This window comes from Eutrema salsugineum, unplaced genomic scaffold (assembly GCF_000478725.1).
Source record: "Eutrema salsugineum unplaced genomic scaffold, Eutsalg1_0 scaffold_11, whole genome shotgun sequence".
Classification (NCBI taxonomy): domain Eukaryota; kingdom Viridiplantae; phylum Streptophyta; class Magnoliopsida; order Brassicales; family Brassicaceae; genus Eutrema; species Eutrema salsugineum.
This window is the reverse complement of record NW_006256901.1, coordinates 8,247,980-8,266,099: the sequence shown is the minus strand read 5'-3', so window position 1 is coordinate 8,266,099 and position 18,120 is coordinate 8,247,980. Positions and strand designations below refer to the sequence as shown.

Sequence of the window (18,120 nt, the reverse complement as noted above, 5' to 3'; positions counted from 1 at the left end):
AGTGGAACATCCTCAACCCCTACAATCTTGCCCCTCGGAGCCACTTTAACTACAGCTAACCATGAAATTCCTGTGGATCGAACTCTCGGGTATGGCAGAAATGTTACCTGTTCTGCTTGAGAAGCTAATATAAATGGCTCAAACCTGTTGTACCGTCGTGATTTGTTCACGTCAACAACTCCAAACTTGTTTAGACGTACCCCTCGTCCAACAGTTGGATCAAACCAATCACATTTGAAGAGAACAGTTTTCAGCCTTAACAATCCAGGATACTCTACTTCAATTATTTCTTGCAGAACTCCATAAAAATCGATTTCACCCCTCACACAAACTCCATAGTTTGTTGTCGCCCGCTTTGCACCGTGACGGTATGTGTGAAAAACATAGCCCCGAGTGAAATACATTGAGGCTGTAGTTATTTTTGCCATCGGACCTAGTAGTAACTCATGGAACCATGTTGGAAATTCATCCGGGTCATTCGGGTCCACCTAATAAGAAAAAAATTCTGCTTTGATATCTTGATTTCGATATATAGCAAATTAAAGTAGTCTTTTAATTAAAATTTTCTACGTACTTGCCCTTTTAACCACTGGGCATAGTGTTGATCTTTACGATCATTGATTTCAGTTTCAGAAACCCCAGATATGCATTCTTTAACCTCATCAACAAATGTGCTGCGAAAAACAACAAATAGTAATTAATACTGACAACTCATATAAAGATATTATTAATTAAAAAGGTACCTTTCATACGATGACAACTCTTCACAATTTAACAGGATATACGTATGTGCACTGTGATAATCTTTTTCATTGGACCACCAAACATCTTTTAGTTTTCCACTAAGACGTCCGATCGGCGAGAATATGTCAGGTACACCTTCAACGGCATATGTATGGCCAACTCCTCCATCATCATATCGACGAGTTGCTCTTTTGCGTGTTCGTACTTTCGGTGCAAAATAGTATGACGTGAAGTGTGAAGTCTCTTGCGTTAAGCTTCCCGCCACAATTGAGCCTTCCATTTTAGCTAGGTTTTTGGCTTTACCTTTAAGATGCTTCATGAAACGCTCGAACGGATACATCCACCTGTACTGAACGGGTCCACCGAGCTCTGCTTCGTATGGGAGATGAACAGGAATATTCAATGCTAGTTGTACAACAAGATTGGAATATTCAATGCTAGTTGTGATATTACATAAACTGATAATGTTCGTGTACTAAGATCCCGAAAAAAAGCACCAATGCCTCCAATAGCTTCATGGACGTTTTTGGGCAAGAGTTCAGCAAATGCAAATGGAAATAATCGTTGCATAAAGACATGGCAGTCATGGCTTTTCATCCCAGCAAACTTTACCCCCTTATCAACAGATTTGGAAAGATTAGAGACATACCCATCAGGAAATTTAACGTCAGAAGAAACCCATCTGAACAGTGCTGACTTTTGATCTGCACTCAACCGAAATACAGGAACTGGTGCTTTCCCGTTTCTCAGATGCAACTCACTTCTGTTGCATAAATCAGGCAAATCCAATCTTGATTTACCATTGTCTTTTGTTCTTCCCGCTACGTTCATAATTGTATGCATGATGTTATCAAAAAAGTTTTTTTCAATGTGCATGACATCAAGATTGTGTCTGAGCAGATGATCTTTCCAATAAGGTAGTTGCCAGAAGATACTTTTCTTGTGCCAATTATGATGAACTCCATAACCTTCAGGCATATTTGTAGGAGTGTGCCAGTTTCCCCCACGAGTTACTGTTTCTTCTGCCCTCCAATGATCTATTTGCACCTGTATATCAGCTCCTGTTAAATTAACGGGAGGAGGAACACGTACACTTTTGTTCTTCAAAAATAACCTCTTGTTCCTCCGATATGGATGGTTATCCGGTAAAAACCTTCGGTGACAATCAAACCAACAAGTTTTTCTACCATGTTTTAGCTGAAACGCATCAGTTCGATGAAGACAATAAGGACAAGATAGCCTCCCATGTGTAGTCCAGCCTGATAGCATACCGTAAGCGGGGAAATCGCTTATTGTCCACATAAGCACAGCCCGCATAGTAAAATTCTTCCTCGTAGAACAGTCATATGTACGAACGCCAGTATACCATAACTGATTCAACTCATGGATGAGTGGCTGAAGAAATACATCGAGAGCTCGCTTCGGATGATTTGGACCTGGAACCAAAATACTTAGGAAAAGAAATTCCCTTTGCATGCACAAATCTGGAGGAAGGTTATAAGGAGTTAGGATTACTGGCCATAATGAATATTGTCTACCAGACACACCAAATGGACTAAAACCATCAGTGCACAGACCAAGATAGACATTCCGTTTGAACTTAGCAAAATCTGGGTATACCATATTGAAGTGTTTCCATGCCTTTGCATCTGATGGATGAACAACTTCTCCATCTACTTGTGTATGTTCCGCATGCCATCTCATTGATGCAGCTGTCCTTTCAGATTGATAAAGCCGTTTTAACCTATCAGTTATAGGAAGATACCACATACGTTGGTACGGTATCCTTTTACGCCCACCAGTTTGAGGCCTGTATCTTGGTTTATGGCAAAATCGACATTCCTCCAGCTGATCATCGTCTTTCCAAAAAATCATACAATTGTCAACACATACATCTATCATCTCAGAAGGTAGACCAAGACTAAAAATCAACTTCTGAATTTCGTAGTATGTTCCCGCTGCCAAGTTATCCTCCGGTAGATACTCCTTCAGAAGATCAGCCCAATCATCCATGCAAACCTCAGCCAGGTTATGATCTGTTTTAATTGACATCATCCTAGCTGCCAACGATAATTTAGACAAGCCTTCTCTACATCCTTCGTAGATTGGCTGATTAGCATTGTCTAACAAATCATAAAATCGTTTGGCATCTACATTAGGTTCCTCAACAGCATTACCCGTATGCGTTTCATGAAATGCATCAGTCACCATTTTGTGCATCCTATCATGATCTACACTTTGGTCATATTGATACTGATTAGGCTGATGACCATAATTCGATTCATCAATATCAACATGACTTTGGTAATTACTACTACTACCAGCATTCCCATGAGTATTACTGCCATATCCTTCTCCATGTAGATACCAAACAAAATATTGCGGCATAAACCCTCTATTTAATAAATGCGTCCACACGGTTTTGGTTAGTGTATACCTCGTATTCTTGCATTTCAAACAAGGACAAAACATCTTCCCACTATCTTTCGTTCTCTCCATATTTGTAGCCTGATACATAAATATTTCTAACCCGTTCTTGAATTCTTCTGTCAACGCCCCATCTGAATCTTTACGCATATACATCCAACTTCTTAGCTCGTATATAGACATCTTGAAAATAAACTCAAAATAATATCTCTTTTTATTGATTAGACAATAACTATATATAGGTGGTCTCTTGTGTCACGTCTAGCCACGTGAATGAAGTAAATTAACCTTATAATATTTTTACTTCTTTGATTCAAAGTAATATCTTAATTCGGGTTTTCAGCAATGGACAACCCAATATATAAGGATTTACAACACTATACTAAAATTTAAGAGACCTACAATGGGTCTCCAAGATGAAGATGCTCTTATGTTTGAATGATGATGTGTTGTGATTGAATGAAGGAATGAAGATCTATTTATAGGAAAATTTCGGGCTTTACATCGCTTTTACGACGACTTTTTACGACGGTTTTACATTCACCAATCATATTACGACAAGTTTACGACGATTTTGCGATAATCTACAATTGTTAGGTACACATGTTTTAAATGTTTTTCACCTAACTCCTTTTTCGACGTACAATCGTCGTAATATGTACATCGAAACAAAGTCGTCGTAAAGTCGTCGCAAAATTACGACGAATATACGACGACTTTACATTTACTAGCAAATCTCTCGTTATCGATGTATAATCGTCGTAATTCGTCGTAAATTGTACGTCGAGTTTACGACGATTTTTTTATACGACGGTTTTACGACGGTTTTTAAATTAGACGTAAAATCGTCGTAAAATCGTCGCAAATTTACGACGATTTCAAATCCGTCGTAATGGACCGTCGGAAAACCATTGTTTTCTTGTAGTGTTAATCTAACATTCAAAGAGATCCTTTATGAGAACCCTAAACCTAACAAATAAACTACTCAGACATGGAAATTAAAACAATAAACATGATTGAATAGAGTGCAGAAAAGAATAATAGGATTAAGTAACAGGGGTTTGAAATCTTCTCTCAAACAAACAAAGTCTCAGACTTGTCTCCCCCAAAAAGCTCACAAAGTATCGAAGAATAGAAATCAAGGTGAGCCAAAAACAGGTGGCTGAAAACCCTAATTAAAGCTTAAAACACGAGTTGGGCATCCTTGCAAATATTAGAAACTTTTGGGCCCAAGTCCAAAACTTCTTCAAAACTTGGAAAAAGTCACGTTTTTCTTTTTCACGACATCGGTGTCGACTGACACCAATAGTGGTGTCGAGCGACACCAAGGCAAATAAATCATCCTTCACGAAATTGATCTTTGCTTGACTCCAAAATGTTCAAAAATCTTCAATTATGCTCCACACGCATCTAGGGCCTGTAAAGACTCCAAAAGACTCAAAAAACACTGAAAAGACTCTATAAATAAAGCCTATATCATGGTTAAAAACTATAAAAACCATAAAAACCATAAAAACCATAGATATATCAAGGTTATTCTGGTTGGATTCATTATGCTTATCTGAGCCAGGAATGGAAACAAAGGTGATATCCTTGCAAGGTCTTGCTGGCTTAAGATTAAAAATGCTTTGTCAATGAGGCATATTTGGTGTTTTTGATTATTCTTTCTTCTTCACATCCGATTTGACTGTGGTATGTGATGATGCTATGATTGATGTCACAGTAGAAATTTTAATTTATTGACACGTAATTTTATATTAATTAGAAAATAATTTAATTCGATGACCGATATTTGTTTGTATGCATATTGAAGCAGCTAGTTGGTGAATTATAGTTGAGTGAAGCAAAACTTAAACACAACTGATCAGTGATATCAAGTGAATTATAATTGAATATACCCAAACCGCGATTAGATCAAGCTCTCACGGAATGTGAGTTGAAGCGGAGTGGCTGATGGCACATTTCACTATCTCATCGCCAACTCTTTGTTGGAGATTTAAGTGTTATGGTTATCATACTAACCATTACAACTCGTAGATTTATGATTACTAGATTTATGCAAACATTATATATATATATATATATATATATAGTAAAACTTAAAAAAAATGCAAAGAAAAGTGACAATTAGATATTAATAATAAATTTTTTAAATATTATCTGAATCAAAAAAATTATGTTTTTTATTATAATATATATATATATTGTTTAAAACATGAAAAAAAAATTTTAAAGAAGACGACGATGATAAATAAAAATTCAAGAGACTGAAAAATAATAAGAAAAATAAGAGGAAAAAGAATACGCAGATGAAGACGAAGTAAAAGAAAAAGAATAAATACACCAGATAAGTAAAAATAAGAGATGAAAGAAAATCAGAAAAAGATAAAGAAAAACAGGAAGAAAAAAATGAAGAAGAAGTAGAAATCGAAAACTATGAAGAGGAAGATGAAAAACAAAAAAAATGATAAAGAACAAAAGGAAGAATAACATGAAGCTATGAAGACAAATTTTGGAATATACGAAGACAAAGATGTTCAAGATAAGGAAGGAGATAACAAACTATGAAAATATTAAGATGGAGAACGACCAAAAATCATGAAAAATAAGAAGAAAAAGACACATATAAACTATAATGAATTAGATGTTCAACGAGCTGTAATAAATAATTGTTTAAAAATAAAATTCTGCTTGATGTGCAGGACATAAATCTAGTAATCATAAATCCACGAGTTGTAATATATTTTTTATGTTTTAATATTAAAATTTATGGGCTTGCTGATGTGGACACTTTAGATGTAAAAAAAGTTTTCTAATTAGATTATACTAAATCATTATGATATTAGATTTACATTCTTTTAAAACCTTGGAGCTCTATAAAAGACAGAAAAAAATCTTTAGAGTGAAAACATAGAAAACAAAACACATATAAATATATTTCTATGTGACACCACACAAAAAGAGTTTGTTACATCGCTTAAATAGTATCACAAAATTAAATATTGTTATTTTTAATTGCTTACTAATAAATAATATAAAATATGTTATTTAAAATCATTTCTAATAACTGATACTTTTTGTTGGAGATAAATTCAATTTTTTTTTACGTGGACGAACCACGTGTTGGCACATAGCGTCCATGATTTTTTGCAGGTACACTTCTTTGGGCTAAATTAAAATTCGTATTGGACAGCCCAATACGACCTAAGCATCTAGCACCGGGCTTCAAATCCTTTGGATTCGGGGGATTTGGTACGAAATGACACATGTTCCCGGTTTCCTCGAAACTGACAGTGCAGACAACATTGTCAGAGATAAAGAGGTCGAGAACTGAGTGGTGAAGAAGAAGAGAGGTTACATTTTCTATTTCATAGGCCCAAGCTCAATGATCTGGAAGAGTCGGGATATAAGGAAGTGTAACCCGCACAGGTACTCGGAGGAAGGAGTCAGTCAGTAGGACAACCCCGACAGCCTGATCCCAGTATCAAATGATCCAGGCCAGGTATAAATAATCTTTTAAGCAGGAAACACTTTTCAAATTTTCCTCCATTCGATAATTGTAATATGCCTTAGTCTGATTTGGTTGTACATACTCTTACAAACCCATAAGATCAGCATTAATGCACCATTCTTACCCATGTCAGGTAACAATTGATACGAATTCCCAAAGAACGGCACACACTTGGTCGGTATCGGATGGATAGATCCTTGACTCCAACTGGTTCTCGGAGCAGATGCTAAGGCGTGAGAATAAATCTCGAAAATCCTTGGACTCAAACTCGCGGAGAACAACTTGAAACAAGGGGGTGGAACAAAGAAAAAGAGAACGCCGGTAAAAGGATGTTAGGGCGAGAGAAATGAATTCTCAAAAATCTCTAAGCCCCGATTACTACTAACGAAAACTGAAACTTTGGAGTCGAAGGCTGCATCAAATTCTATGGATTGAACTTGATAAACCGAAAATGATTCAAGAGGCTAACCACCTAAAAAATCGGAAAAGTTCAAAGAAAACAAAAGAGAAAATCTCAGATTTATATGACAAGTGAATGGCAAAAATGAGAGGGGGTACAAGCCTTTATATAGCAGGCGGAGTAGTCAAAGAGACATACTCGAAAATGACAGAAAATTTATTGACCTCTTTGACTGAAATAAATAAACTAAAGACTGACTCTTCGGCTGGCCTTGACTGACTCTTGAACTGCTAAGCCAAAAATGACTTTTGAGTTGCTGACCCATGAACCAGACCGTAAACAAACCTAGGTCGAGAGATAGGCAATGGACTTAACCTCGTTAAAACCCCACTCGGTAAACCCATTGGGACAAACTCGGGTGTAAGGAAAAAGAGTATTAAGCCATAACCCGGAGTTACAGCCGGCATTTATGAGCACAGTCACAATCTTGGGTGATGCTGGGTCGCTTCCTCCGATCTTGGTCCCGTTAAGTAGAGCCTGAACTGCCCCTGCCAGCTTCTTAGCTCTGGATCGCGTCATGGGTCCATCCGGTACGGCCAAGTGTGTTTCCGGAACCTCGATTCCTTTGTCTGGGTCGTCCTTTGGGTCCATGATCGTATCAACAATGACCATTCGCAAAAGGCAGAAGAAAACTAGAGGTTCAGCAAAAAACATATCGCGTCTGAACCGCTGAACCTAACCCGTACGCTGAGAGTTAAAGGGACGCACCAAGGAACGGTCTCGCAGCAAACAGAATACGCCAAGAAAGTTGGTGAGATCGTCAGAGGCATAAAGCAAGCACAAGATTCAGATCCAATCAAGTCGGATCACATACCGATCCGCTAGACCCGTGACCCAAGGACCGACCCGGTATATTAATCTGGGTCAGGTAAAATTCTATAAATACTTTGTCCCTTCCAACGAGAAAGGGGTTCAATCTTTTCGCTATCTTAGGGCTCATGCTATCTCTCTAGATACTCATGAACCTTAAGACATAACACTTATATTTTCCGGTCATTACTCCTACCGTCTCTTCATTTTCCTCTCCACGGCGGTTCTTCAACTGTGGAGCACTCTTCCCCCCCCTCCTCCCCCGAAAACTCTTACACTTCTTTTTTTTCCACTCCAAAAAGCCTTTCACCAAACAAAGACCCAAGTAGATTTACCTTTCTCAGGTGCTCTCGGCCCAACTTTCTTCCTTTATTTTTGAAGTTATTTCCTCTCTCCGATTTGCTACTGTGTGCTCTTTCTTTTACTGTTGTTTGAATTGAGCGTTGGAGAGCCATCAGAAAACATCCTTCGATCGTGTTTTCTAGGGTTTTATGCGCTTGTTGGTTTTTAAAGAGACTTGCTTTCAAAGAAGATTAAAAATCACCTAAACACTTTTATTGTATAATTTGACATCAACTCTATATAAAGTGATTTGTGATACAAATCTGTATTAGTTTACATCAATTTTACAAAATTGAAAAGTATAGGTCACATCAATTAAATAATCGATGTAATTATTATTTTTTGTTAACATAACTTATAAAAATGATATAAAATTTAAAATCAGTAAAAAATGATGTTAATAAAATTTTATATTTGAAATTATCTGTTTGCAAATATTTGTGTATTTTAACCCACATCGCTAATTGATGAGGGGATGATAGAGAAACCATTTCTGTAAATACATACTCGAACTTAAGTGCCTAATGTTTAAGATTATTTAGCCTATTAAAACTGACTTGTTGAAGGCAAATTTTGGGCTTATATTATTAAATGATATTATTATTATTATTATTAAATGATATTATTATTATTATTAATGAAAACTATTAATAATTCTAAATTATTTATTTAACATGTGAGATAATAATAGTTTATATTGAAAAAAATTCAAATTAAATTATTTTCATCGTTTTTATCTGTTCATAATGCATGATTGATTTGGCACGCATTTGGTTATCTGAGCTAAGAGAAAACACCTAGAAAATGCTGCATTTATTTTCAGAAATAGTATTTGATGAGATAGGTGTTTTAACCATCCAAAAATGAGTTAAAGATTTTAGTAAATTTTTTCAGAATTTGGTCATTTTAAAACATATTTTTCATTATACAATAACCGACAGAAGATAAGTCTATTGATTTTTAAAATATAGTGGTCGGATCCACAAGAGTTAAGAAACTATAAATTTGTGTTCTGTGTGCAAAGACGGTTTTCAATTAATTCCCTAACAAATTATCTATCTTATTGTTGCATATTTTCATAAATTTTTTCTAAAACTAACATTTTCTCGATGAATTTATTCTTTGATTTTTATTTGGTTATTTACTTTATTTGCTAATCACCATCGACAGCTTTATTTTGTTTTGTTTTAGCTTGATTAATCTTCTAATGTTTCGTTTATGAAGTTGCTAAATTTTTGAGAATTTGATATTGTATTATGCTAATTGTAATTGTTGTGCACTTGCAACTATGTATTAGTTGAGTGAAAACTTACAAACATCAATCAATCATTGGGATGAGGTACTTATCCGATATTATAACTTGATTCAATGCTCTAAAATCAACACAGAACCGCCAAGATTTGTATTCTTCTTAACTAACAATATTGGGCTAGAGTATGGGTTGTGACTTGGCCTGAAGAACCGACATCAAGCATTTCCTGAATCAGCTTCTCCAGAGCCTCTTTACGTGCATGAGGATATCTGTACCGCTTGACACTTATTGGTCCCATGCCTTGATGTAGATTAATAGCATGCTCTCTTCCATGGGTAGGAGGTAACTCTGTTGAAACTTAGAAAACATGAGCAAACTTCTCCTATGTAACATCAATTGGTGGAGTTATATCTTAGTCCGATTTCTGTTTCATCTCTATATTTCCAAGAGTTTTAGTTACTCCTGGTTTTTGAAGTACAAACTCCGGCTGCATACACTTCAAAGACATCTTAGGTGCACCGTGCACGTCTCTCCTGTCTGAGTCAACTGTTTTCCTTGATACACAAAAGAAAATTCATGTGTCCCAATCAATATCACACTTGCCTAACGTTCTGAGTCTTTGTATACCAAGGATCACTTAAGTATTGCCAAGGTCTAAGACAGTGGAATCTGTAGAGAAGGTCAACCCTTGAATAGACAGTTGAACATTTTGGTAAGGATCTAGATCCAAACTCTTATAATTAAAACTGATAGTCTTATTGAAAATAGCAATACGATTACAATCTGAATTGAACTCTCAAAGGATATCGGAATACTCTGAATAACCTTCTCTCACGATCCGTGATCGCCTCAAGACTTAGGTCTCTATTCAACTCAAATTCTAAACGTGCCTAAAGAAATTAACCAACTATTGTTTATATAGAAAAATTGTAAAAACATAAAATAGAAAATTTCCTTTTCCTATTCTAACTCTGTTTCTTTCCCGGGAGAAACTTTCTTCTTTCTAGCATAGACTTGTAATGGCTTATCACATTTCTACAAATTTCTGACCCTTGTATTGATACTCCGTCCCCAGCAATACTTCCAAATGAAGATTAATTACTAACTTCAAATGAGTTCTCTTGACAATCTCTGGAGAAATGAAGTTATGTGTGGTCTCACTGTCCAACATAACCACCACTTGATTTATTTATTTTTTGGATACAACTGGAGTTGTGTGGATACCCACCACTTGATTTTTTTGGATAGAACCTTTCTTTTTTAGTTGTAAGAGAGCTTATACCCCAAAATGATAAGGACAGTTCCATCAATACAGGTTCTTCTACACAATATTCCTCTTCCACTTCTACTAAGCTCTGGTCCAAAATTTCCATCTCAAAACCATTAACCACTGTTAAAACTTGCAACGCTTGATTAGCACATACATGTGTTCTTGACCATTTTTCATTCACACTTAAAAGAAGAATAATAACATCTTCTTTTCTGCAATTTGCACTTCAGTCAATTTGGATGGAAGTGGCAGTCGTTTCTTAGTCTATCCTGAGATAGGGGTGATCTGTTTCATCTTCCATGGAGGAGCAGTATGATGGTTCGAATATGATTTAGAATTAGTATTAATAATTCCTGCCAACTGTTTTGTGCTTTGCTAGCAATTACCTCGTTACTACATTGTAGAGTGCGCTCGACTCGATTTGATAAGCATATGAGATTATCACAGCTAACTCTGCTGGTCTACACATATTCACAAATTTCTCTCATTACAAAATTCAAACCACTCATGAAGATCCCTTCTAGTTGCCTATAAGAATACCAAGTCTTCAAACAAGTGAATATACTTAGCTACAAAACCAGTCTGTTTAACTTTGAAGAAAGGTTGACTCGGATCTCCCAACTTCTCGTGACTGAATTTTGCTATCAACACCTTAGATGTAAGGTATCCCAAATTTTATCCAATTTTCAGCTGAGTCTATTTATTTGGGCATACATTTGTTTCTGCATATAGCTCGAGACGAAAGGGGAACATAATAATAAAGAACAGTCACATTTTTGTAATCAATCTACGACTTCAGCTTCATGTAAATTTTTTTTAAAGATGGAGATGATTATTGTTTCTTCATTTGTAGAGCTGCCTGAATCTTCTGCATGCCTCTAATATGTTGTCTCGATGCCCAAAGGCACTAACCCGAACAAACCCTTCACCTCCAGGTCCGAAGCCACTTCCCGGTGTTGTAACCACATGTGTCTTCTCTAGAATCTCGGAGAACACATCCCACGAACTCTGCTTCGGGAACTCTACCCAAACATACGGTGCATTCCTTCCTCCATACACATTGTAACCAAGAGAAGTGAATGTGTCCATGATTATGTTCGTGTTTTCTTTATAGAATCCAATCACTTTGCGCATTGCCTCAAGCCCTTCAGGGGAGAGGCAAGCAAGTCCACCAGCTTGGGAGAGATTAGATGCACCGTTGAAGCTAGTACAGACTATACGATTGAAGTCTTTAGCAACGGGGAATCCGTCTGAATACAGCAGCTGCTTTGGGATCACAGTCCAACCAAGTCTCACTCCAGTAAACCCTGCATATTTGCTGAAGGAAGATGTCTCAATCGCCACCTGCATTTCAAACAAGAGAGTTGGTTTAGTGGCATTGCGATAACTAACATACAACAGAATCACAACTTCAGAGTCCGGTTTACCTCCTCAGCTCCGGTGATTTCATAGATGGAGTGCGGATTGTCATCTGACATATACATTGCATATGCAGAATCGTAGACTATAATTGATCCGTTCTTCTTTGCAAACTGAACCAACTGTGTTAGCTGCTCTCGCGTGGCTGCAGCACCAGTAGGATTGTTTGGAGAACAGAAAAATATTATATCCGTTCGACCAACAGTGGATAAGTCAGGAAAGAAGCCATTCTCTGGAGTGCATCTCATGTACTCAATCTTCCCATACTTTTGGACACCGGTGTTAAACTGTCCGGTCTGACCCATAATAACACTGGAGTCGACATAAGCCTATGGATTAAACAGGAAAGAAAAGTGGTAAGAAATTAGCAGACTGTAGCCGGAGTTAAGTTTCATGTTTTGTCAGATTACCGGGTATGAAGGATCCTGGACTGCAATTGTAACATTGGAACCAAACATAACCTGAAAAAAGTGAAACCAAGACACAAGCACTAAGTTTCTGATATACATTGTGCTTATCTTGAATTTGTTCAGATTTATTTTGGCAAAGCAATACCCAAAACGAACCTGGAGACGTGATATGTCACATTTAGCACCATCAGAGACAAAAATGTCATCGTCCCCTATGCCAAGCCCACCGTAGAATGTTTTAGCAATTGCAGCTCTAAGTGGCTGTTAAAAGAAAAGGTTTCAATTAGTTACAAGATTTTCACCAATGACGCTACACGATTCAGAAGTATGAAAATAGGATTCTCATCTCCCAAGAACAGGTGTACTAAACACGCAGAAATGCAGAAGCTCGACGATATGATGGACTTATTACGATCCAGGTCATGCAACACCAATCGTGTAAGTGTAGTTGATAATAACGATTGAAAGGACCCAAACATTAAGATCTAACTCAAAGCTTTTTGATGACTCAAATAGAGCAAAATGCTGGTCAAAAGTGACACATTTGGTGTATCCAACTGAGCTCATATCTAAAGCTACTACAAGTACGCAAATGGTATTTTTCCAAGTAACTGCGCAAAGCACCACAATTTTAAGAACGGAGGTTTATGTAGTAACGTAGACTGCACTAACCTTTGAACCTTGTTCGGCACCATAACCACTGTAACCCTCTATTGTGGACAACTCATGAGCTCTCTGCCAAGATTAACCATAAGGATTCTCTTGAATTTAGAAATGTGTTAAGCTTCATATAAAGAAAAAAATAGAAAATAACATTACGTGACTACAAACTCTTAATCCAATTACGCCCCCAAACAGAAAAAAGGGAAATGTTTTCCTCCACAAATGCATCACATTCTTAAAACAAAAACGGAAGAGAAAGACATATTGAGACCAAAAAAAAATACCTTGGCTATTGCAGAAGTAATAACTTCTGGAATTGGCTCAGTTGTGTCACCTATCCCAAGACTTATAATTTGTGCATCTGGGTATTTCACCAAATGTGCAGATCTTCTTCTGGCAATCTACTAGCATTTTCACAAAGAAATTGAACAGTGTCACAATAGTTACATTAAAAAACATTTTCTAAAACCAAAAAAAAAAAAAAACAGAAAACAGAAAACAGATTCTGATACAAACCTCTGGAAACAAGTACCCAGCCTGAAGTTTGGACATATTTGAGTTCCTTGAAACGCTTGTCTTATATTCTATAGATAAAGAACACAAACAACATTGAGTATTAAGCAAACTAACCAAAACTTTCACTGGAAGTTGAGATTTTGAAAGAGAAATATTTACCAATCTTTTCTGTTGGAGAAGCGTCACATTTGCAAAAATTGATCCTTTTAGCAATTGGAAACGATGCATTTCGATGTCTGAAACATTAGAAAGAGTAAAGACAAACAAAGAACTAAGAGATTAGTTCAGAGAAAAAATGATGAACACATATTGTATATCCCTCTAATTTCTGGAACTAATCCAAAAGAACAGTACCTGGGATGTAAATTTGAAGGGGCCAAAAATGTGGATGAAGAAGAAGAGATCATCGAAGAAGAGAGCTGATTGGTCAACGACATTTTTCTCGGCCTCGAACAAAGATTTCAAATGTAGAAAAAAGGCAGCAATTTGAGGGCAGCGCACACTGACAGTCACAGAGTCGTATCTCAGGTTTTATGTAAGAGTGATAAAATTAGGGTTCGTTATTTCGGTTTGGTCCGAGATTCTGAGGGAAAGCAAACCGGTTTTTTGTCTAACCGGCCTACCCATCATTGTGACCAATCCGGTTTTAAATCACAACAGCTCTATTCTGTTCAATGCTGGTGCGTTTTAGAGTCACTCAATGTATGTGGACTTCCCAAGACATCACACTTACCGCGACCAATACCCATTAGTTCCAACGACTCTTTTGCTCATTCATTTTTGTGATCTGTTTACTTATATTCGCTTATGACCATTGTACTAGAGTCTCTATATATATAATCTTTGTTCACTTCCATTGTAAAGCACCCTTCATCATCGAATTATTAAGTAAAAACGTGAAGTTTGTTTCTCCAAAGTGTTGTCTTTATGTTGTGCATTTGAGTTAGTCTCGATTCACTACAAACTTGTGTGTTGCGAGTCAAGATTACTTGTGGATTCAAGATGTATTTTGAAAGCAAACAGAATTATCAAATTACAACAATAACAATTATGTCATAGTAGAAACATATTTATAAAACTTTATACAAGAAAATAACAACAAAATACTAATGAAAATATATAAAATAACAACTCGAACCTGTACAAGGTGCGCCCCAAATCACTAGTGGTGTTATAAAACATGAATCAGCTTAGAGGATGAATCAGAAAATGAAGAGGAACTCATCTGCAATTTTGTCGTATATTCCCGGAAACGAATTCTGAATATGAAAATGTCTCAGTGACATTTCAAGACCATATTATCATAGAAAATGAATTTAAATGCCCAACAACTCCTAGTACCATAGAAGAGTAAGAAGGGTTAAATGGTACTTTGAAAGTGGTTGTTCAAGGCATATGATAGGAACGAAATAATATCTAACTGAGTTCAAGGAGATTTCAAAGGGTATAGTTATCTTTAATGATGGAGTAAAAGGAAGTGTCAAATGTAAAGGTGTGATAGGAGGTATAGATCAGTCATCAGTCATCAGTCATAAATGTGTAATTTGCTGAAGCTTTGAAAGCCAATCTAATCTGTATAGGACAAGTATGTAATCAAGGGCTCAAAGTTATTTTTACACGGGGGACTAGCTAATGTCAGTCGTTTGGTTCTTTTTTCAGCTTTTGTTTGTTTTTTTATTAGAACATGTTGTGTTTGAGGTTCTTTTGTGTCATCACTCTTAAAAAAACTCCTTTGTGTTTTATTTTCAAGTCATGATGTATTTCAGATGAATTTCAAATTTTCCATCTCGAATCTTTGGGATTATCGGCTCTTGTGTGCTTGTGTTAGTGTGTATGTGCATGTTCGTTTGATATTTTGCAGAGAGTTTGGAAGGAGCAAACTAGGTTAAAAAGGGGGAGATTGAAACTGCAGCATTTTATGTCACTAGCAAAGAGCCACATGAAGTATCGCAGGATTCAATGAGTTTAGAATTGCTGACGTGGAGCTGAATAGCTGAGCTAGATGAGTAGGAATGTAGGATGATAATAAAAGCTAAGGAGTTTTCTTTATAACACAGACTCGAAGATATTTCATCTTGTGATAAATAATAAAAAATTAGGTGTCTGTCCGCGGCGCGAGGACACAATTATCATATAAATCTTATTATAATTTGATTATTGAAATTTTTGTAACATAAACATCATATTTTTATTTTCAATAATTGAAACTAAAATATTGTATAATAAATCATACAAATACTAAAATAAATCATGTAATAAGATCCAACACACAAGTTTTAAGTTATATAAATACTTATAAAAAGAAATTAATAGAACACTACTCTATTAAGTATTGTTATAAGTTATATTTCCGTCTTGTGTCTAAAATGTGCTCCACCTCTCTCGAATCCTGGAGGTTTAAGAGACATATACATACTATAAGATTGTTGTATATACAAAATTCTCCAATTATAATTTTCAGATTACTTACTTTCTCTTAAAAATCAGGGCATCATCCGTAGTGGGATCAAGGAGAAGACGGGAAAAACCAATTGCTTCATGTGAATGGATAGTTATTTCATCTACACGTATAAAATTATTATTAGGAAATATACATGCAAAATAAATATAAAACATATATTGCACAAAATAAAAATAATAATGACATATGCTTGATTATCCATACCTTCTTTTTTATTTACACTCCAATCGGTTAATACAGAAACCGCAAAAGGACCAATGAATCATTTGGTTCTTTCTTTGAAATCAGCGGCAAAGTCTCCATATGCGATGCATTTCAACTTCACATCCCTTTGATTTAAAGAATTTAAGTTACAAACTTTGTTACCAAGACATAGTGAACGTGAGAGAAAATATAAACTTACTGAGATCTGTGATGGTGAAAGTTATTTTCTGAATAATATATCAGGGTTATTCTCTGTTTCAATGTCACTAACATTTTTCATCACACCAATGAGATCTACAAATCAATTATGAGAGAAATATTTATCATAAACGAAATTCATTTATTTTATTTTCTATATATGTACAAATTTATAGATGAAATCACTGAAACGAATATTAGAAGTTAATCTTACCAACATGATACAACTGAGCGTAAGAAATTCTGTATATCTCACTAGAATGGACAAATTTCGTGAAGGGATCCATTGTCAATGGTCGTAGACTTGAGACTTCTGTCCCAGTAGTGAGAATGATCTGATAATTGTGTCTCGTTGTTCTTCCCTCATTCTTCCATTCAGATGGTATCAAGCCGAATTTAGACAATTCAAGCCATCGTCCTTCGGTCCCAACACGGTAAAAATATGGAAAGGCGAGGTTACCACATGAAGCATTAATTCTACAACCCTATATACAATGAAATTTGCAAAGAGATCAAACAAACAATAAATATAGACAAAACAGTTATATATTCATATTAGATAATACTTACATTTTCGTCGACTAAAATGAAATTCAGTCCTGGTAAGCCTTGACGATCAGGTTTATTCCATCTTTTCAAAACTTTGACACGGATTTTATAAGAAGTAATTTAAACTCAAATTATAATAAATTATTATTTATTAATAATCGCAAAACAGACTTGTAAATACAAAAAATGTGTCTAACAAAACTAATAATATATATGGATTATCAATTTTGAATCCTTTTAATTGACCCAATCCATTAGACATCATATGTATCAAGCCCATATAATCTCTCTCTAATCCTGAAATTTAAATTTATGAAAATATTTTTTTTCATAAGTCAATCTAAACAACACATAGAAACATACTTACCTATTGTGCAAGGTTAAAACTTCAGCAATAGGTGAATCAGTGATAAAACAGGACACACCATCACCATCATGGTCCTTGATAGACACATTCTCTAAAACATATATATTGGAATATTGTTATGTTATATACAACGATTTTATAAATAACATATTGATGTATCATCAGAAAACATACCCCCCTCAATTGCTACACACCAATCGGTTAACACACATATAGCAAAGGGACCTTCGTATTCTCTACACTTATCTCTTATTTCAGTTGCCAACTCACCGTGTGCAACACACTCTAGCATAAACTCCCTATATTTTGACAAAGAATATAGTTTAGGTATGGTCGCCAATGTCACATACTTACCAACCTGCTTATTCGAAACAATCAATGACAACCACCGATACAGAAATTTTTTTATAAACAAAAATGACAGAGTATCGCATATTCACATACCGTATCGATCGAATGTATAGAACTTAACTTTCGCCTAATATTAGTTCTCGAAAATTCATTATTTAATGAATCT

General features: G+C 35.7%; 1 protein-coding gene across 1 annotated transcript; it reads right to left on the bottom strand.

Moving 5' to 3' along the window:
• Positions 1 to 11,475: 11,475 nt before the first annotated feature.
• On the bottom strand, positions 11,476 to 14,328 carry LOC18026311 (LL-diaminopimelate aminotransferase, chloroplastic). The gene is made up of 9 exons (XM_006409595.2): positions 14,179 to 14,328; positions 13,984 to 14,060; positions 13,825 to 13,892; positions 13,593 to 13,709; positions 13,318 to 13,380; positions 12,802 to 12,906; positions 12,646 to 12,696; positions 12,244 to 12,564; positions 11,476 to 12,160 (listed from the first exon to the last, which is right to left on the bottom strand). The coding sequence occupies exons 1-9, from the start codon at positions 14,259 to 14,261 to the stop codon at positions 11,660 to 11,662; spliced, it is 1,386 nt and encodes a 461-aa protein (XP_006409658.1). The 5' UTR covers positions 14,262 to 14,328; the 3' UTR covers positions 11,476 to 11,659.
• Between the last annotated feature and the right edge of the window lie 3,792 nt (positions 14,329 to 18,120).